Here is a 21,489-nt window from a genome sequence, read left to right as displayed (position 1 = left end):
AATCTTGAAAATTCTCATATTCACATTAATTTAATCACTAATAGTTTGTTTATTTATCTTAAAATTATATTTTAAACAATTCTTTAAACTTTCTGACTTCTAAATCTAATTTCCAATTTCAAAAATTCCAACATTCCCATTCATTTATTTAATCATTATTTTCGTCCTTATTATTATTAGTCCATTTATTTATTTCAAAATTCCATTTTTAAACATTTTTTTTGAATCCCAATTTTCGAACTTAATTTCCGATTTCTAAAATTCTAATTTCCTTCAAGTTTGACATCCTAAAATTCCAACTCTTAAATTTAATTCTCAAGACTCCAACCTTCAAATAATTTTCGAGACTCCAATTTCCAAATAAATCTCAAAACCCAGTTTTTCTCTCGAACAGTTTTAATTCCACTCCCATTTTTGAATAATGTTCTATTTCTTTTGATTTTTACACAAGCAAAAATGATGAATCTTCATGATTCCGAAATAATGGGATTCGTGAGATTAATTCATGCAATATAAATCGGGCTTTGGCGGGGGCCCGACATATGCGATTTCTTTATGATGGATTGATTGTTTGTTTGATTTAATTGCCATACATGATCGATTTTATTTTGTTATATGACATGCTTCGAAATTATTCCTTAATTGTACGCTAACCTCACTTCTTGATAGCGCTTTATGGATCACTGTCCAGGTACGCATCCACACCCGCTTGGGTCATTTTTTGTATGCATGTTTAGATTCCCACATGTACACGATCACTCTGAGTATTCATTGATTCCCTTATCAATTGCCATTGACTGCTTCATTTTATTAGTAGAGACCCGACTTTAGGGACTTAGAGGAGTGCTATGGTATTTTACCGTACCTTCCCGATAAATAACCTAACCCCCGAGCCCGATCCGGTTTTTCGTAGATCACTTTTTCCAAAATAAGGAGTCGCACTTAGGGTTTTTCTTTCTTATTTTGTTTACCCTTTAAAAATAAAACAAAAATAAGTGGCCATCGAGTGGGAAACGCATGAGCCGAAATGCGGGGTCCACAATAGGTTAAGATAAAAAGAAAAAATTAATAATAAATATAATAATCAAATAAATTTTATTTATTTTATCAAAACATACTCATGATTTAAAATACTTCAAATTTGTTATTAAAAAAAAAAAAAAAAAACTTGATTTGTGGGAGAGTCCCAAAGAAACCTTAACTGTTATTCATCTCAATTCCAAATCCGAAATCCAAAAAACACTTTGCGATTATCTCCTACCATAATAAGACTTCTCTCTATACATATTATAAATAAACAAAAATCAATAATTGAGATTGATAAACATATTGTTGATGGATCATAGGACATTTTGTCAAACAAAATAGTTGTGCCAAATGAAAGATTTCTATGTAGAAAATGAATGCCTAATTCGAGAGATTTCCCACAATCATTAATTTTTTTTTCCTTTATAGTTTATTAAGGGTAACTTCAAGATTGAATTTGAATATAAAATCAAAATAAAGTTATTCATTAAGTCAAATAATTAAAACCTTAAATTAATTCCTTATTGAAACAATCCATGAAATATAAATTGAAAGCAAATGAAAAAATTAAAAATTTCACTACCTTTTAGGTTTGTAATGATAATTTCAGGAATGACTTTCATTAAGTTGATTATGAGTATGGAAAATATTAAATTTTGAATTAGTTTGTGATGGTAATTTCGGGAATGGTTTTCATCACGTTAAGTAATTAAAAACCTAATTAAATGAAAAAATTAAATTTATATTTAAGTTGATTATTAGTATTGAAAAGATTAAATTTTGAATTACTTTTGTTTGGTATAATGATTTTAGGAATGACTTTTGTTACGTTAATTAAAAATAAAAAAGATTAAATTATCATTTAAATCGATAATTAATATTGATAGGGATATTTCTGAAAATAAAAAAAATGAAAAACAACTCGTAAGTACAGATATAGATATAGATATTTTCCAAAACTATCTATGGCCATTGATCACAGAACACTAGCTTCCCATCTTTCATACACAAACCTTCCTCAGCAATGGAATTAACCACCTTCCCATAACCATACCTTAATGGCATTCTTCTCAAAATCCTATGAAAATCCCCTATGCACCCCCCTCTCCTCTTCCTGTGTTCCCCTCTCCTACTACTCAACCCCACCTCCCTCTCCTTCAATCCCAGCCCTTCATCATTCCTCCCGTCTCCCCAGTCTCTCACCTTCTCCGCTCCCACCAGCATGGGCCCCGCATTACCTTCCTCCGCCACCACAAAATTCATCAGTATGTCCTCACAGTTTTGCGCCATATCAACGGCCTTCCTCGCTTCCATCATCCTGGCCCCACCTTCGCAACTGTACTTGTACAAATACTCGGTTTTCAGGACCATGAACTTGGTCAACACGATCGAGTACTTGTCCGGATGGACGGTGTAGATCCACTCCCGCCTCGACAAGTCCAGATCGTGTGCTCTCGCGAACAGCCCGATCAGGCGGTGGGGGTTCGCGGCCCAGACTCGGAACGCGAACTCGATAGACTTGGGGTCCACCTCCACGTCGTCGTCGCATATGATCACCCCACGTGTCGTGATGAACGGACGCGGGAGGAACCTCGCGTTGAGGCTGTCCGATGCCTGGCGGACCAGAGAGATCGGTGCCGCGCCGGTGTAGGCGATCGTGAAGTTGTGGGAGAGTTCCGCGAGGGTTCGCGTTGGAGTGGAGGGGTTTCCCCAGAGGATGACCACCGCCGCTACTGGAGGGGACGCGGCGTACGTGGCAGCAATCGAGCGGAGGAGAGGGATGCGGGACTCGGAATAGCCGTTCATCAGAACCGTAATCTGATCCGATCGGAGCTTTCGCGGGTCCGGAAGCTTGGTACTGTCGCATGGGTCGTCGGAGAGTGTACGCAGACTCAGAGTTCCGAGATGTGCATAGACAAAGAAGAAAACGACGGCGAAAACGGTTCTCATCGGAGCCGGACTCAGATTCCGGCGTCCAATGGTCTACGGGTATGGACCGTATCTCACGTGCGCGTGGGAGAGATCTGTAATTATACGACATAGAATGAGTGGCAATATCGTAATTAACAGAAGATTGAGGTGCATTTGGCTTTTTCTAGAGCATAATCGGATAATGGAAGAGAATGTGGAGGAGAAAGGTTGATTTTGAGCTCCAATGGCGATGCCTATTGCCACTGCAAAGTTTAGTTTTTTACCGATGCTGCCATCATCATCATCATCGACAATGGGAATGCGTTTTTTGAAGCCACCGCACTGTGCACCACTTCAGCAGATCCAAGAACAGGTGCGTATCATGGATTTATGAAATTAGTAGTGGAATTGGAAACTCATGGATTTGCGGTAAGCATCAATGTAGCTTTCCAACTCTTCTGTTTTTGAAGATTGATGTAGGGATTATGTGCGAACCATGCAACGGCAAAGGATGGTTGCTTTGTGATTTTTGTAAAGGACAGAAAACCAATGTGAAAGCCGAAAACAATAGGATCTATCGGCGCTGTCCGTCTTGTAGAGCTGTAAGTTGTCTACTGATCCACCTCTTCAAAGGGTTATCGAACAGAGTTTATTTGTGAGACTGTAGTTTATAACTCATCCTGTCAATAGACACATAGGTAGAGGTGGCATAGTGTAGAAGAAATTGGTGTCAAATTGAAGAAATTGATTCATTACGCTTTTGTGATTTGCACCCACATTCTAATCTGCATGGTTATTTCAAAATGAGTGAATTATTGGTCTCAGACACACAATGTTTCATTTACTTTCAAGTGCAAAAGCAAAAGTTTTGTTTTTTATTTCTTTTGGGAATATTTTGTTAAGTCAGCATGTTTCTGGTTCATAACATCCGCTTGGATAATGCAATCATGGAAACCTTCCCCAATTTAGGAGATCTCCCATGAGTGGATAGGTGAGTCCTAGGTCCCTTGTTTGTGATACATCCATAGTGGCTGGCATTGTTAGTTCATTTGTGAATGTACCTCAAGATTCCATATGGTATACGAGAATTGATCCATATCATGAAAGCTTATTTAATCAAGAAATCTCACTTTCAGACCTATCACTTGGCTGCAGATTGGATACGTCCTGTGTTCAAAGTGCAAAGTTTTTAAATGTGTAACCTTTCCAAATTATGATGACGGTGAAGAGCTGAATTTTTGAGCCTCAGGTTCTTTCAGTTGCTATCAAAATCAGATAAGAAAGCGAAGAATCATCTATCTGCTGCAGTTTCCAGGGCAGTTTTGATTATTTTTGAACAGCTTTTTCTTCTTTTCATTCTGTGTATTTCTCCCTGGGGGGAGTTTCCTTGAAAGGCATATGTATAATTGGATATTATGTGTAACAAAATGATTGAGTGATAACCTGTGCATTTTTTTGTTGATTGTAAGTGGAGTAAACCACAACTGAAAAGTTAAATAGCTTCCATTCTTGCTTGCAGAAGGTCATGTGTGTATTTCACTGTGTTTAATTGGATCTTACAATGTCTTTTGAATTTAAATCATTAATTTACACAAGGTTTCTTTGAATCTACATTTACATCTGGTTGCACTTTGTGAAACTTAAAATATAGGGATGCATGTGAATGAAAAGATAAGAATCGTGAAATATATGCTACTATTATTTAATCCAACTCAATCTGACTGCAAATGGCTGCATATGATATTGTTAACTTCATAGTGTCAACATTATAGATACACTATATTTGTTTCCATAATTAGGCACATTGGATGCTGTACAGGGATTATAGATACACTATTTTGCACTTAGATATTAGTAGACTCAAATAAATGGTCAACAATGGTGCACTGCATTTGGCCAAACCATTGAATTTCATAGGCTTCAATAGGAAGACAATTCTATAACTGTTCATTTGAACATTATTTGTAATGAATCTAGCTGTCTCTTTCTCCCATATATTGCATTCCATATATAGGCATTCTTGAAGCTCTCTTGAGCTCATCTTCTAAGATATGGTTAAAATATTCATCAATATCATTTGTGGTTTTGGTCCCAAAGGCTCCTTCATTCCAAAGGAAGCCATATCTTGATAGAAGAATTCATGTTTCATTTACTTCTTATAAGCTCATTTGACTGCTGATGGCAAATTGAAATCTAGAACCTTTTTTCAGATTCTTTTACTTCGAACCCTAAATTTATCACTTTTTTGCATTAATCTTGGAATTTTTTAAAGAAGTTTTGGTGGAAGAAATGTACCAGGACTAGGGAGTCTCAAAGAAACTATTTTTCCTCAGAAGTTTTATACTTTTAGTTGAAACACATGCAGCCTGAGTTTCTATGAAGTTTCTCTTCTTTTAGATTCAGAGTGCCTTGTTGGAAATCATTTAGAAATGAATGTTATGACTAGTAAGATGCAAGAAAACAAAGTTTTTGTTGGTGTTATATTCCTAAGGGTGTTGGATTTACTATAAATATAAAAGGAAGCAACTGGGAAGTTGTTCCCATCATTTTTGGGTGGCTTGAAGTGTCCTCCTCTGGATCTTCATTAAAGCAAGCATATGGATCACCATAACTTGGTGCTGTTTGTAGCCCATTTTGCAATATGCTTTGCTGGAAAGTGATTCCACAAAGAGAAAATAGAAAGGGAAATAAAAGACATTTGGAGCCATAGGAAATATGAGAAGTCACTTCCTTAAAAACACAGTAGGTTGTGATAAAATCTACATTTAATAAATAATAACCTCTAATGTTTGATCTTTTTTAGAGGAACCATCTAATTTTGCTGAAGATGCATCATGAGAATGATTGGAGGATGACAGGGGAAAACAAATAGCTATAGATACAGAAGATTCCTTGATCAATATTTGTGTTGTTAATATCTTTTCATTGATTGAAGTATAGAACATCTTATTAAAATCTCCCCCACTCTCTCTCTCACTCATACATTTGCCTCATACAAAGGAATGAAAAGGTGTTAAAAAATCATGTGCACATAGGACTTTGTGGATGGTAAGATTGGTTTAGCTGGCTTTCTGATGAGCAGCATCCTATAGCATCTTCTCCGAGAAACCTGAAATCCTTCTTCTCAACCACCTTCAAGATGTTCTCAAATGCAGAAACTTCACAAGGAATCTGCAAAACTCCTGCTTGTTGAAACCCAAATTCCTCTTCTGCTTCTCTGAGTAGGATGATGAATGCTTGATGGCTCAAATACTTGGTTGGGATCACAAATCTCTTAAGCTCTTCTCCAACACAAACTGCCAGGTACCCTTTAGGGACAACATCTGATTTCTCCGACAGGGAGAGTGTTCTCCTTAGAAGTTTGCCCTTATTGCTGTTGTTATTGTTGCTGTTCTTTATGCTGCTGCTATTGCCACTGCTCTTTGATGTATTTGCAAGTTTTCTCCATTTTTTGAGGATCTGTTGAAGCCTGACAATCTCAGTGATCTTGTTAGACTTCTTGGAATCCATTTTGCCTTTTGAAGCTGAAATGCCTGCTAATGTCGATATTAGAAGGTGAGCTGAACTTTATAGAAGTTGGAACCAGTAAGTTCTGATATTAGTTATTACTTTTTTTTTTTTTTTTTGATAAGAAAACAAGATATGCATTAGAAAAAGGCTAAAATACTTTCTTTAAAATAATGATTATTCAAATAGTTAAATTTTGTACATTATAGAACCATTTCACACCAAAAAAGTTTGTTTATTGGGTCTTCTATCATATATAAAGTTGGGTTCTTTTGGGTTGGTCTCTCTCCTTAATTTATCATTTGGCTTTTGATGCTTATCAGTAGTCAAAACCTGTGGGTAGAGGGACCTCGTACCTTCCAATGGTACTATTACAAAAGCTACTTTGTCATTAAATTTTGGCTGCCTCGATGGTGGAGGCATGTGGAGTAAAAGACTTTTAAGAGACTGCCATGTGAGGATGTCACATGGCTTCCTATTGCTTAGCATGTTCAGGCAAGAGAGAATTCAGTGGCTTTGGCTTGAGTTCTTAAAGCTTGTAGAGCCATTGCCCTCAAACCAGTATAGGAAGAAAGATTAGATATTGCATCATCTTGACTATGGAAGAAGATCACTAAAGTGATTAGTTGCATTGACTGAACCAGTTCTATTAAGTTCTTATAGGTTTTGTAACATAGGTTATCTAATTTTTCTTGTCATACATTCATTCATCAATCTCTCTTCTCATTGTTGCAGGTTCTGTCTAGTGCTGGTGCCTAATATTACAAAGAATGTATTATCGTCTAAGATATTTTCAATAATCTTTTAGTTAGCCAAGGGAGAGACTTGACCAAGCTCTAATAATAGATTATGATTGAGAAAATTTTTAATTACGCGTGCTACGTGATCTGCACTCCAATCCAATTATTTTTTGTACTTGACTTTGAGAATCATCAAAACCATTAATATATGCCAGGGATGGCAGGTACATCCAATGATTATTGGAAGGTGAGAGATTAATTATTCTATATGGGATAAGCTGGCTAATTTTATTTCCATTAGAAGAACATTTCTAGTCCTCTATGCCCCCCCTTTTATTAACTTTTCACTGTTTTGTTTGCTGCAGTGTAGGATCTTACCTATGTGGTGTTCATTTCAGGGAGAAGAAGACGATAAACCGTCCAAAATCGAGTTGTTATTGTATAATATCAGTATGGATTGAGGAGATTGCAGCTAACTTAATGGTGGGTCAAGAGCCACATCAAGAATTTGCAAGGTACAACCAAGATTTCTTATAACCAACTAGTTCTGCTTAAAGATTCTACATATGGCCTCCAATTCCCCAGAAATTAGACAGCTTTCCATATAGTTGCAAATAAATATTTTCCTGGAACCCCTCCCGGAAAGCTCTGCAGTATGCTCAAATCATTGAGCCAGCGAAGAGATGCCCACTGATACTAAAATATCAGGGTGAATTAGCTGTCTTTTATAAAATGCTAGCAGATGTGAATCTCATATAGGTCATGGATGTTGCAAAATTTTAAAAATGGCAGCATTGGGGGTTTTGGGTTTCAACTATTCTTTCTCTTCTTTTGGTATAGTTTTGTGTTGTATATATTAATGGGTTCGATTGTGGTTGTAACTGCCTAGAATAATCCTATTAAAGTATGTCTTTCAAATTTTCAAATGAGTAGGTGTAAAGGAATTTGAAGAGGTTTAGTCTTAAAGTGCTCTTTCTATGGGTTGTTGTTCTAGGTCTTGATTAGCGGCTTTGAAATGGGGAGGGATAGTTGGTCTCCATGAGTTATTTTTTGTTCTTTCTCAATTCTAAGAGCTTAAGACAAAAGGGAACCGACAAAGTTTTTTTCTACTTATAACGGTAAATTCATCTTGATAGTGGGGTATTTATCCCAATAGTAACCATAAGGTTATATTTGGCTTTGGGACTATTAAGATAGAAAATGTTGGAAAAAGAGGAGTTTTGAATGTGGGGGCTGTTCTTATTTTACTTGAGGGCTTTGAATTAGCCCCATTTGATTATATTTCCCCTTAGATGGAAGAAAATATAGACAATCTATCTTTTCAAAACTATTGTGCTACTAAAAAAATATTCCTTTATTTCCTATTCTTTCAAAATTATAAAAAAGATTAAAGAAGATAAAATATAATTAAAATTATATATATTTAAATTACTTCACATAAAAATAATTCATTAAAGTAACACATAGAAATAATTAATTAACTTTAATTTTTATTTTTTTTGTCTATTTGTTTCTCTCTATTTTCTTTCTCTTATTTCCTCTTACTGAAAAGGAAATATGGTCTTTTTTACGCAATCTTTAAGTGAAGCAATGCACTATCCAATCTTTTAGAGACTCCCTCATTGCTAATATCTATATGTGGTCTTGTGGGCTTTATTTAGTTTAATACTCACACACACACACACATATATATATATATATATATATATATGGAATTTAAAATGAAACCTAATTGATATCGAAAATTCATAAATTGAAACTAATCCAGGATAATTTTAATGATTTATGTTTTGTACATGGTTAATACTTTTCAAAATTCTTTAATTAGGAAAATAAATATCAAATCGAGTGAGATTTAATACATTTGAATCATTAACGAGTATGATAAATTTTCAAAATAGTTTGATACAAATTCAAGGGAAAAAATAATTTAGAATGATTTGTTTCTCCTCCGCACAACTCTCATGGAACAAATGGATTACACATCAAGCTAGAGTTGTTTCATACTAACAAGTCATTAATTTTTAAATAAAAAATTTAAAATATTTGATTAAAAATGATGAGATAATATCCATACTTAAAAAAACAATTTTTATATATAAAAAACTACACATATAACATCATTTTGATATTTTTACCCTTCAACTTCTTACCCACAAAATATTTGATGTGAGATAGATATAAAAAATTTATTGAAAAGTAATTTTGTCTAAAAATATTATATTTCATGTTTGTAAACTATGAAAGTTAATTTCCCAAATCCACATTTTCATTTATAAATTAATATAATGAATTCATAAAAATAAAAAAAAAAGTGAAAATCAAATTAAAATTAAGCTTTAAAAATTATTTGACAAATAAAATTGGGATGATAGATTCATTAAAAAAAAAAAAGTGAAAAAATGATAAGGAAGATAGGTATAAAAAAAATGCTATTAATACAATAATTTTTATAGAATTCTAATTTTAAATTTATTTTTTAATCTATATATATTTTTTAAGAAAGGAAGCTCCGATTAAAAGCTTGTTTGAAAATTATTTTTAAAAACAATTTTTTATTCTTAAAACAAAAAACGAGGAAAACACACGTTTTTAATAACCAAAAACATTTTTAAGAACGAAAAATAATATGGTTTTAGAAATATAATTTTAATTGTGTTTCTAATAATTTTTTTAAAATAATTATACAAACATATTAAATAATTAAAAATAAAATAATAGACATAAAAATTATTTTTAAAATATTAAAAATAAGTTAAATTTTTTTTAAGTTTTTAAACAATTTTTTAAATTTTATTTTATTTTATATAGATCAAATAATTTTAAAAAAAATATTTTAAAAAATTGTTTTTCATAACCATTTTTAAAAATAGTTACAAAGGATCTAAGATATGAAGTTTTTATATATAATTAGATATAAAAAAAATATAAGAAAGAAAAAATGAAAAGACAAATATAGATAAATTGATCATAGTAATTTTAAAAAGTCAAATTCATCTTGCATATACTTGTTAAGATATGAAATTTTTACATATAATTAGATATAAAAAAAATGCAAGAAAGAAAAAATGAAAAGACAAATATAGATAAATTAATCATAGTAATTTAAAAAAGTCAAACCCATCTAGCAGACACTCGTAAAAGAGCATATTATAATATATATGAGGATTGTTTTTTAAAATAGTTTGATGCTTTTTATAATAGAAAAATAAAAAGTATATTTGATAACAAAAAATCTGTTTTTTTATTTTATAGAGTGTTATAGGTAATATCTTTTAATTATTTTTAAATAATTTTTTAATCTGTTTAAAAATATATTTATACAAATACGTGATTATAAATTAAATATCGAATATAAAAATTATTTTTAAAATATATTAAAAAATATTAAAAACAAGTTAAAATTACCGAATTTGTACCATTCAAAAACTAGGTTCCACGGCGTAATTTTTGAGATTACAAAAGGTTAAAAATGATCTCACTCAAAATTCCAAATTAAATTTACCTATGCTTTATCGTCGTCCTACACGTCAAATCTCCTCCGGCAGGGCCTGAAGCCACCATCCCCAGTATCCCGAAACCTAGGGCGCTTCTATTTCCATATCAGGGTCAGGAGCTCCACAGTACTTCGCAATCGGAGACGATGATCCAGGCGAAGGAGTTGAGAGAGGTTTTGCATTTCGTATTCTCACTACAATTCCTAAGAATGGCTCTGTTCTGGACGCTCTCACTCATCATCTCTTACTTACATCTCTTCATTCAAAGATTTCCATTTTCTCGGAAATCCAACTCCTATCCGCGCTGTCCTCCGGCAAACACTGCTACTTTCAGGCCTCTCTGCATCATCACCGGCGTAATTCATTTGGTCCCTACTGTCAATTCTTCCGTGTGATTGCATGTGGTTTGATGTATTTACTTATTATTTGGTTGTAGGCTACATCTGGTTTGGGTAAGGCGGCTGCATACGCACTTTCAAAGGAAGGCTTCTACGTTGTTCTCGGTGCTCATTTAATCGTAATCCTATTGCTGTTGTTTGTTTCTTTGTTTGTTAAGATAGATGTAGGATGTTTAGTTGCTCAATTCATCGTGTTACTTCTGTCTCCATGGGATTTTTATTATTTATTTATGCTTATTATGATGGGCATAGGAAATTTGGTTGTACAATGTGTAGTGTTGCTTAGTGTTGCTGCTCACATAATGTGTTGATGGCCCATTTGTGGTTCTTTATGAAGTTATAAAAATGTGACTTTGTTAAAACCAATGCATGAGAGTAGATTAAGGGAATACTGTAACCCAGATTTGCCCATAGGAAACTTGTTACGGCTGATTAGGTACGTTTTGGAGGTTTGCTATGCATTATCAAACTTTATTTTTTTCATCCTGGAACCTGATTCCAGGGGAGCTCCTTCATATATAGATATTGTTTGCCTTGAGCTCAATGAGTCCTCATAGCTTTAAAACACATCTACATGGCTAATAGAAACTTATACATATATAGTGTTAAGTGGGAATATCTACATGAAAGGGAGCATGTCATTACAATACTTTCCCTCCAACTTTGATGTGCCTTAGTTCTAACAGACCAATCTTTATTTTTAGCCTTACAATCTACTTGAGCAATCTCCAAGCTCTATTCTTTTGATCCATGATTGCGCCTGGAATTTAAAGTGGGCTGTTTTATTCCATTTCCAAAAAATAAAATTTGGTATCATTCACTGGTTTTTTATCCTAAGTAAACCATGCAACTCCCCTCTATTAGAGTAAGATCTGTTTTTTTCAAATAAGTTACCATTATGAAGATGTATAACTGTATTTTATACTGTGTTTGCAGTTGGGAGGTCATCTCATTTATTATCAAAGGTAAGCTCACATAATAACCTTATTGTTGTTTGTGCTCCTTTTTCTTTATGCTTTTGTTGATCTTTCTCTCTTGTGGTTATGTAACAGACTATGGTAGAAATCAAGGAAAAGAATAAAAATGCTCATCTCAAAGGTTTTCAGGTAGACTTATCATCCTTCCACTCAATCCTGAAGTTCAAGGGCTCCCTTGAGCAGTGGCTTGCAGATTCAAATATGCATTCTTCTATCCAACTTCTGATAAACAATGCGGGGATATTGGCTACATCTTGTAGACTCACAACAGAAGGCTGTGATCAGTAATTATCTCAATTTATTACTTTTTTTTTCCCTCTTCCCTCCGAGTTTGGCTTTGATATGCTGCTAAAGCAATATTACAAGTTTATGATGTTCAGCATCAACTTGACTTAATATGAAAGCCATGTGGAACCAACTTAGATGAACTTCAGCATGCTGTTAATTCGTGTAATTTTTTGTGTGGTAAGTGATACTGGAAACTTGGTCCCTCTAAACCAACACTGGCTGGCTTAATCACACTTCACCCTTTATGAAATTGAAACCCTGATAAATTGAAGAATTATATTTTCCTTTGCATTCTGTCCTTCATCTTCAGTAGATATTTTTTTCCTGTCTATGTAAACTTTATAATTTCATCGTGTTTACATGCTACTGTTACAAGCATGCTGGAAAGTTTTAACCGCACGATAAAGATTAAAGTAAATAAAACTTCATTCTTCATAATGCTAAGTTTTAAACAGAAGGGCTCCATGGTATCTGGAAGAATCATGGATTACATTTGCATGTTAATAAAGTTTCTCATGTTCCCAGGATGATGGCAACAAATTACATGGGTGCTTTCTCTTTGACCAAACTTCTATTACCACTTCTAAGAAGCAGCCCTGTTCCATCAAGGATAGTCAACGTTTCATCCTTTACACATCTAAATGGTGAGTACAGATTAATATGGTATTTGGGAAAAATTATTGAGGGTGGATTTGATACTTTAACTGTATCTTCTATTCAAAGTTTACTTTAGAAAGATGGCCTTGCATTCTGCCTTGCATTCAGAGTCAGTACAACTGCACCACTGGGATGTGGCCTAGTGATATCACTTTCATTCCCATTAGGGAATGTGAAAGGCTCCAGTCAGGATTGGGTTAATTCTAGTTTATGGTCTAGGCTTGGGTTTCTCTTACCAAAAAGTGAAAAATTGTAGACCTACCAAATATGCCTCTCCTGTAATGTGATGGAGCTTGTTCCCACGTGCTCATAGTATGTAACCTAGGCAGTTGAGTGGGTGTCTTTGTTTGACATATACATCTAGCATAGCAACTGCTATAATTAAAAATTGTGGCATAGATTTGAGATCCTATAAGTACTGTCTGACACGCAATTGTGCTTGATCCTTTAGCATTATAAACTTTTATTTTATTAAGGTTACATTATTCTAGTGGTTTAAATTAGAAAGCATAATTTTGGTGGACAAGTTTGTGACAGAGTATTTGACATAAAATGTAAGTGTTTTTTAATTTTTTCCCCTTTAGTATTTGATATGCAGGTTGACGAGGGTACTATTACTGGGAAGTGTTTCTCAAGGCCAAAACAGTATCCATGTGCTCATATTTATGAGTATTCTAAATGTAAGCCAAGAGCTGCTAAATGAATTAATTTTTATTATACATCTTTGTTCTGACTAGCATATGCCATTTTTCTGTAAATAGTATGCTTACTGCTGTTCGCCTATGAGCTTCATCGACAACTTGGTTGTATGCACAACTCTCGCCACGTTTCTGTCATGTATGCAATGAACTTCTCGTTGTCTCAGTAAATCTTTGGAAACTATGTCAAAAGCGAAAATTATTTATTGAACTTATCATCCCTGTTCTGTTTGTTTTTAAATGTAAATCATTTTATGATGGAAAAAGAATTGCTCAAATAGGATTTACTAGTGAAATAATGAATTTCCATTTACTTTTATGTTACTTTGCTGAAAGTATAAACTACAAGATGTAATACTCTCTTTTATATATTCACATGTTTGTGTGTTGGAAAATAAAGGAGGAAAACAAAAAGGATGGTGGCATGATCTTGCTGTCTATCCTTGTAGGAGTGTTGCTTTTTATTTGATTCATTGTTCTTAAGTATCCATTTCAAAAGTGAAAATTAGTTATTGATCCCTGTTCTGTTTGTTTTTAAATGCAAATCATCTTATGATGGAAGAAGAATTGCTCATATAGGATTTTTCTAGTAAAATAATGAATTTCCATTTGCTTTTATGTTACTTTGCTGAAAGTATAAGCTACAAGATGTGATACTCTCTTTTAAATATTCACATGTCTATGTGTTGGAAAATAAAGGAGAAAAACAAAAAAGATGGTGGCATGAACTTGCTGCCTATCCTTGTAATAGTGTTGCTTTTTATTTGATTCCACATTCTTAACCATCCAAGCTTGATGTAGGACAACCCTAGGATGTTGCCTACTCTCAAATAGTTGGGTTAGGGTTTTTACTTTTAGGGTGTAAGGAGAGGAACAAGGAATAAAGTTTATGGTAGAGGAAAAAAAAACTAGAGAGAAAGAAGATATGATGAAGAAAAGATGGAAATTTTAGAGTCTCATTAAGGCCTTCAAGGAGTCTTACCATTGAGGATTGTAATATTTGCAATAAAAAAAAAAAACATCATATTATTAACATCAATCAATTCATCATTTTGATTTACATCAATTAGCTTTATTTATAAGCTTCTCTAAAAAATCCAAAGTTTACTAGGATTCTAATAACCTATTATGACTCTAATTTTAATTATTTTATAACTTAATTAGTTAATCCTAATTTAACTCCAACAAATATTAATCCTAATTTAATTCCAACTAAGACTAATACTAATTTAACCCCATCTAATACTAATCTTAATTTAATTCTAAATAATACTAATCATTCTTTAATTGAACAAATTCAAATTCCCTTTCTTGATGTATATTTTAGAGATTCATCCTCATCAATTCCCTCCGATTTGAAAAAAACTCGATCTTGAGTTTTAGTGATTTTGCATGGTCAATTGAAATTCCAAGCAATGCCTTCCACTCTTTCTTTCTTTGTCAACTATTTATCACGATAAGACAAAATGTCGAAAAACTTTCCAATGCTTTAAAGCAAGTTGATAGTTCTTGAAATAATTGTGTCATCAACAAGCTTGTAGAGAGTTGCTTCCCACACTCTTCTTGTAAGTTGTCTTGTGGAAGAATAAGATTCTTGAATTCCCTATATTCAAAAGAAATTTCAGCAATTCTTATTATATCATAGGATTCTTCATGTTTGCCACCAATCATGATAATATTTTGTCTTGGAAATTCAAGCACCGGTTCTTCTGAAGCTTTTACAACTTCTTTGAGCTTTCCTACAAGTTGTTCTAGGATCGGTTCCATCACCTTTTGCATTCTAGATTCATCATTGGCAATTTCTTCCTCCTTACTAGTAACTTTGAATTGCTTCTTAGTGGGAGTATTTGATGGTGCTCTTGGTTTCAAGGAGGCTAATTTTTCCTCTGATTGCTGATGTGGTGGAATTTCCTTCATTGGACGAAGGATCTTCTTACACCCATTGTGCACAAGTGTGTAAGTATTCTCATATCCGTCATGTTGGACCCTTTCATAAAAAGGACATAGTCTTCCAAGCACAATATGGGCAACTTTTATGGGAAAAGCATCATAACATGCTGATAATTCCAAAATCATTACTAAAATTAGATGTCACCAAACAACGAAAACTCACCAAAATAGATGTGTTATTTACCCATACTATTTTTCATTTACCCATGCTATTTGATGGCGATTTGGATGCTCATTTGTCTTTAGATTAAGCTTCTCAACAAGTTCCTTTGAAGCTAAGTTGGAATTACTACCTCTATCAATAATCATAGTGCATAGTCTCCGTTTGCAAGCAACATAAGTTCGAAAGATGCTAGTACATCGCTAATCCTCCTCTTCGTTTAGCCTTGGTATGTTTACCGATGGTTGCATAAAAAAGTTGTAGCCTTCAACCATGGTTGCATCTATTGTTGTACTCCTCAATTGCATACACCTTCAAGCCAAGAATTTTTGCTTTGATACCAAAACTAGTGTATGACAACCTTAGGATGGTTGCCTGCACTCAAATAGGTGGATTAGGGTTTTTATTTTTAGGATGTGAGGAGAAGAACAAAGAATAAAGTTTATGGTAGAGAAAAATAAAATAAAAAAATGGAGAAAGAAGATACGACGAAGAAAATATGGAAACCTTAGAGTTTTACCTAGAAGAAAATCAATGGAGTCTCACCACTGAGGATTGCAACACTTACAATAAAAAAAATAATATTATTAATATCAATTAACTCATTACTTTGATTTACATCGATTAGCCTTATTTATAAGCTTCTCTGAGAAATCTAAAATCTACTAAGATTTTAATAACTATTATGGTATAACCTAATTAGCTAATCCTAATTTGATTCCAACAAATACTAATGCTAATTTAATTCCAACGAAGACTAATACTAATTTAATTCCCACTAATACTAATCCTTATTTAATTCCAAAAAATACTAATCTTGCTTTAATTACAACTAATATAAATTCCCTTTCTTGATGTATATCTTAAAGATTCATCCTCATCAAAGCTCCTCCTTCAACACTTTTAATTTGTTTGGTGGGAAATTAGACAAGACTAGAGAGTAATATCACACTCAAGCAGGGGTGCAGAGCCAATACATAATAGCTCAATGCCATTTCACTTCTATATAGAGGGCCTTGTGCTGCTATTCACTTGTTTGTGTGTCTGAAAATAAAGGAGAAAAACAAAAAGGATTGTGCATGATCTTGCTGACTATCCTGGTAATAGTGTTACTTTTTATTTGATTCATTGTTCTTAAGTATCCATGTCAAAAGTGAAAATTACCTATTGAACTTATCATCATCCCTGTTCTGTTTTAGTAAAATAATGAATTTCCATTTGCTTTTATGTTACTTTGCTGAAAGTATAAACTACAGTATGTGATACTCTCCTTTACATATTCACATGTCTGTGTGTTGGAAAATAAAGGAGAAAAACATAAAGGATGGTGGCATGATCTTGCTCCCTATCCTTGTAATAGTGTTGCTTTTTATTTGATTCCACATTCTTAAGTATCCAAGCTCCTCTTTCAACACTTTTAATTTGTTTGGTGGGAAATTAGACAAGGCTAGAGAGTAATATCACACTCGAGCAGGGGTGCAGAGCCAATATCTCACTTCTATATACAGGGCCTTGCTATTCACTTGTTTGTGTGTCTGAAAATAAAGGAGAGAAACAAAAAGGATCGTGACATGATCTTGCTGCCCATCCTTGTAATAGTGTTGCTTCTTATTTGATTCCTCGTTCTTAAGCATCCATGTCAAAAGTGAAAATTACTATTGAACTTATCATCCCTGTTCTCTTTGTTATTAAATGAAAATCATCTTTTGCTCATGTTGGATTTTTCTAGTAAAATAATGAATTTCCATTTGCTTTTATGTTACTTTGCTGGTAGTATAAACTACAAGATGTGATACTCTCTTTTACAATTCACATGTCTGTGTGTTGGAAAATAAAGGAGCAAAACAAAGAGGATCATGGCGTGATCTTGGTACCTATCCTTGTAATAGTGTTGCTTTTTATTCGATCCCACATTCTTAAGTATCAAAGCTCCTCTTTCAACACTTTTATTTTGTTTGGTGGGGAATTAGACAAGACTAGAGAGTAATATCACACTCGAGCAGGGTTGCAGAGCCAATAAGTAATAGCTCTATGCCATCTCACTTCTATATACAGGGCTTTGTGCTGTTAAAGATTTTGTTCTTTTCCAAATTCCAAGGATCCAAGGGACCTCTGTTTTGGCATCTTTCATCTGTGTTGAGGGGTTGAGATGGAGGATGAAATATGGGGGAGAGGATAAAAAGGAGGAGAGACTGAGAAAAAGACCCTAGTTCAATGTCATCCCATTTTAAAATGTAGGGTTCAGATGTTGCATGCTTTTTTTCTTTTTCCTTTTTATAGTATCAAAATCATAGGATCCTAGGTTTTTCTTTTTTGACCTTTCTCATCTGCAGAAGATAGAGGTGACGTGGACTTCAAAAATTTGTCATTCTATGTATGCAATCTTGTAGTTTTTTCTAGGTGTCATTGTTTAATATTTTCTGCATTGTTTTATAGTAATTATTTGTATATAAATTTCATAATACTATTGACTGCTTGTTCTTGTCTTTTGATCTCCTGCTATATCATCTTGCATTTTTTTTGCTGTAGTTATATGCCAACCTTATTATGCTTCATCTAAGGAAAGAAATTTTAACAATATTTTTTCTCATGATCACTTTTCTTTTTTGGATCTTTTTGGTTTTGAAGTGCTGTGGACCCTGGAGCAGTGGAAACCAACATCATGCGAGAAGTTCCTTCATGTATTTCCCATATGGCATTTATGGTCTTGAAACTTCTATTCCTCCTGCAGTCACCTGAAAATGGAGTGAGCTCTATTCTTGATGCTGCCCTTGCTCCTCCAGTAAGTTTTCCTTTAATAATTTTTAACTGCTTCATGTGAATAGTATCATGTGTTAGTGTACATGGGCATAAACAAATAATATTTCCTTGGGCTTCCTGCATCAAGTGCCAACCATCTAATGTTTTTTGCCCACGTCAGTATCTGTACAACCATTTATGATCTAAAACAGTGTGCCGGTCCCACTCAAACAGTAGTCACTGTGTTTGGCATATTGAACTGCTGAGTTGGAAACCCTCAATTTCTGATGATTCCTCTTAGACAAAGCATCAGAAGTTGAAATTTATCCTTAACCATGTACTGAATTTACATGAACTATATGGAGGGAAACTTCCTGTGAAGTGATGTGTTTAAGATGGAGCATCTCCTCTATAAATCTACGTGTGTAATGAAAGTTTGTGCTGAAAATTTTGAATCAAATTTTGTTTCTGGAAGAGGGAATCTGAGTATTATTTTGTCAAATCAGTGAATTTTTGTGATGTTTGAGCAAATCAGTGGAGTGTCACCCCTGAAAAGGGAAATATGTAGCATTTGATAGTTCAAACAAGTGTATTATAGTTTTTAATCTAATCAATTCCCTGTTAATTTCAGGAAATTTCTGGTTTATACTTTTTTGGTGGGAAGGGCAGGACTGTCAAATCTTCTGCACTTTCTTACAACACAAAACTAGCTGAGAAACTTTGGACCACATCGTGTGATCTGTTCCTAAAGCTGTGCCTTGCATCTGAACAAGCTACCTCTTTGTTGTCAAATTGTGTATCATAGGAGAAAACACTGTTTTATGTGACCAAGTGTTAATAGAATCCTGATGGAGGATTGCTTACATGAGCCGGTCTACAACTTTTCCTTCCTATTTCCGGCTATATTATACCAACCAAGCAGGGAAAAAGAGAGCAAATCTCTGAAGAAGGTGAACAATGAAACTATGGCTCTTATCTGCTGTTATAACAGCTGCTGGGGAAGGAGTCATCTGCATCCAGCTTCTTGCATATTTGTCCGACTGCCAGCTCCACTTGTGTATGGAGGAAAAACCGGCCTCCTGCTATTGTTGTTTATGTTTTGATTGTTTGGACAGCTACAGTCGAGTTTTTCCATAAGGGTTGTTACTGTATTAGATCTCACTACAAAGCAATGATCCTCCAGAATTTCTTGGAAAATTTACCTTTACTTCTCGTTATGTCTCTAATAAGTGCCAGGAGCATGAATTTGGTTCCTGGTTTTGTAAACTAGCACTTGCCTTCTGCAAAGATTCTATATCCAGGAACAGCTTCACTCTTCTAGATTGAGGTGATGGAGGAAGCCCAACAGTGCTGCTACTGAAAGGAGCTGGATAGTGTCGGGCAAGATTTTATATTCATGTGCAGTGTTCTTAAATTGAAGAAGAGGAAGCCCCCTTTCATGTAACCAGGTTTATAGTCCTCCTTCCACTAAGATCTTGTAGACATAAGAATTTCCTTGCATTCAAAAGTCTAATCTCTTACAGTATTCCAATATGAGCCTCCCACATCGCTTTGGCATTAAAGCTTATCATGTTCCTTGTTTTATCATATATTTAATTCTGCGATGTTAATTTTTATATGAATATTCTTCTCTTTCTCCTATTCATGCTAAGAATGTCAACGACAAGAGTTGTTGCCTGTTCTTCTTTATTTTTTGAGAATTTGTTTTAAAAATAATGTAATTTTCTAGAAAAAAAAATAAAAATAAAGTATTTTTAGATATTTTCTGTAAAGCGTTAAGAAATAGTTGAAAATATCAAGAACAGGTCCGAAGCATTGTATTGCATACGTATATATTCCCTATATATCATTGTGTATACAAAACATATTTGGTAATACAAAACATAAATTTTTATTTTTTTTCTAAACTCCTATAAGGATGAGGATGGAATGGAGGGAGTGAATTTCTCATACTTTAGCCCACCCCCATTCAAGACATTATTATTATTAATAAATTTAGTTGTATCAAAGTAAACATAGTAAAAATAAATAAATAAATAAATTTTTATTTTTATAAAAAGCAAAGTTACATTTTTATTTTGTGTTGAAGATGAAAAAAAAAATAAAAAAATCACCCTCCATGTTGAACTATTATTGAATGAAATAGTATATGATATTCAAAAGATATTTTCTAATATCATATAAAAAATTAATAATCAACTAGAAGTTGTATAAAAATGATATTATTTATTTATACATATATTTTACTTGTGTTTAAATTTTTGTTTCTTTGTATTTTTATTAAGGGTTGGAATGATTACATCTTAAATAAGAGTGTTGGCTAAAGTGACTACATTTTAAATAAAGAATGTCTGTGTTTATATTCGAAATGTTTTTAGAGTGTGTTTTATAGTGATTTTAAGAAGTGCTTTTAGTATTTTTTTTAACATTTGAAAATTTTTATTTTTCTTATATTAAAGATGTTATAAATACTTCCTAAAATTATTATCAAACACATTCTTAATAAAAGTATTTTATCCAAAAATGTTTTTAAAATAATCATCTATGTATTTTTTTTTAAATACTATAATTGATTTTTGAACATTATAAATGATTTTTTAGATTTTTAAAAATGTTTTGTAAAATTTTTTAAATACCTAATTTATTTTCAAAAACATTTTTTTTTGACTAAAAAAGTTTCCAATACGTTTAATAGTGATTTTGGGAACTAGTTTATTAGTCTTTTAAATAGAAACATAAAAAATCTAAAGTATAAGAAAAATTAAAAGTTTGTTTAATCGTGATTCTAGAAAACGTTTTTACTCTAAAAAGTGCTTTTTAAAAAATATTTGATATTTAGTAAAATTAAAAAAAACACCTGTAAACTTTTTTAAAATTACTTATAGTATTAAAAAATCACTTATAAAATTTTATGAAAAAACACTTAACATTTGATCATCTT

General features: G+C 33.1%; 4 protein-coding genes across 5 annotated transcripts; 2 read left to right on the top strand and 2 right to left on the bottom strand.

Annotated features, from left to right (window-relative positions):
* Nucleotides 1-1,859: 1,859 nt before the first annotated feature.
* Nucleotides 1,860-2,976, bottom strand: LOC100245636 (glycosyltransferase family protein 64 C3). The gene has a single exon (XM_002280871.4). The coding sequence runs from the start codon at nucleotides 2,974-2,976 to the stop codon at nucleotides 1,990-1,992; it is 987 nt and encodes a 328-aa protein (XP_002280907.1). The 3' UTR covers nucleotides 1,860-1,989.
* A 188-nt stretch (nucleotides 2,977-3,164) lies between these two features.
* LOC100249288 (uncharacterized) lies at nucleotides 3,165-4,458 on the top strand. 2 transcript variants are annotated; one of them, XM_002283129.4, is made up of 3 exons: nucleotides 3,165-3,310; nucleotides 3,408-3,539; nucleotides 4,093-4,458. In XM_002283129.4, the coding sequence occupies exons 1-3, from the start codon at nucleotides 3,182-3,184 to the stop codon at nucleotides 4,177-4,179; spliced, it is 348 nt and encodes a 115-aa protein (XP_002283165.2). In that variant the 5' UTR covers nucleotides 3,165-3,181; the 3' UTR covers nucleotides 4,180-4,458. The 2 variants fall into 2 exon arrangements, with proteins under 2 accessions (XP_002283165.2, XP_010648450.1); XM_010650148.3 differs by having other exon boundaries at nucleotides 4,074-4,458.
* Nucleotides 4,459-5,829: 1,371 nt separating this feature from the next.
* On the bottom strand, nucleotides 5,830-6,727 carry LOC132253618 (protein SMALL AUXIN UP-REGULATED RNA 51-like). Its single transcript, XM_059736175.1, has one exon. It carries the CDS (start codon nucleotides 6,445-6,447, stop codon nucleotides 5,959-5,961), a length of 489 nt encoding a protein of 162 aa, XP_059592158.1. The 5' UTR covers nucleotides 6,448-6,727; the 3' UTR covers nucleotides 5,830-5,958.
* A 3,894-nt stretch (nucleotides 6,728-10,621) lies between these two features.
* LOC100255932 (uncharacterized) lies at nucleotides 10,622-20,079 on the top strand. Its single transcript, XM_010650147.3, has 9 exons — nucleotides 10,622-11,037; nucleotides 11,118-11,184; nucleotides 12,016-12,044; nucleotides 12,132-12,340; nucleotides 12,870-12,988; nucleotides 13,586-13,681; nucleotides 13,763-13,838; nucleotides 18,438-18,591; nucleotides 19,180-20,079. The coding sequence occupies exons 1-9, from the start codon at nucleotides 10,828-10,830 to the stop codon at nucleotides 19,351-19,353; spliced, it is 1,134 nt and encodes a 377-aa protein (XP_010648449.1). The 5' UTR covers nucleotides 10,622-10,827; the 3' UTR covers nucleotides 19,354-20,079.
* Nucleotides 20,080-21,489: the final 1,410 nt, after the last annotated feature.

This window comes from Vitis vinifera, chromosome 4, assembly GCF_030704535.1.
Source record: "Vitis vinifera cultivar Pinot Noir 40024 chromosome 4, ASM3070453v1".
In the NCBI taxonomy this organism is placed as follows: domain Eukaryota; kingdom Viridiplantae; phylum Streptophyta; class Magnoliopsida; order Vitales; family Vitaceae; genus Vitis; species Vitis vinifera.
This window is presented reverse-complemented; position numbering and strand designations above follow the sequence as displayed.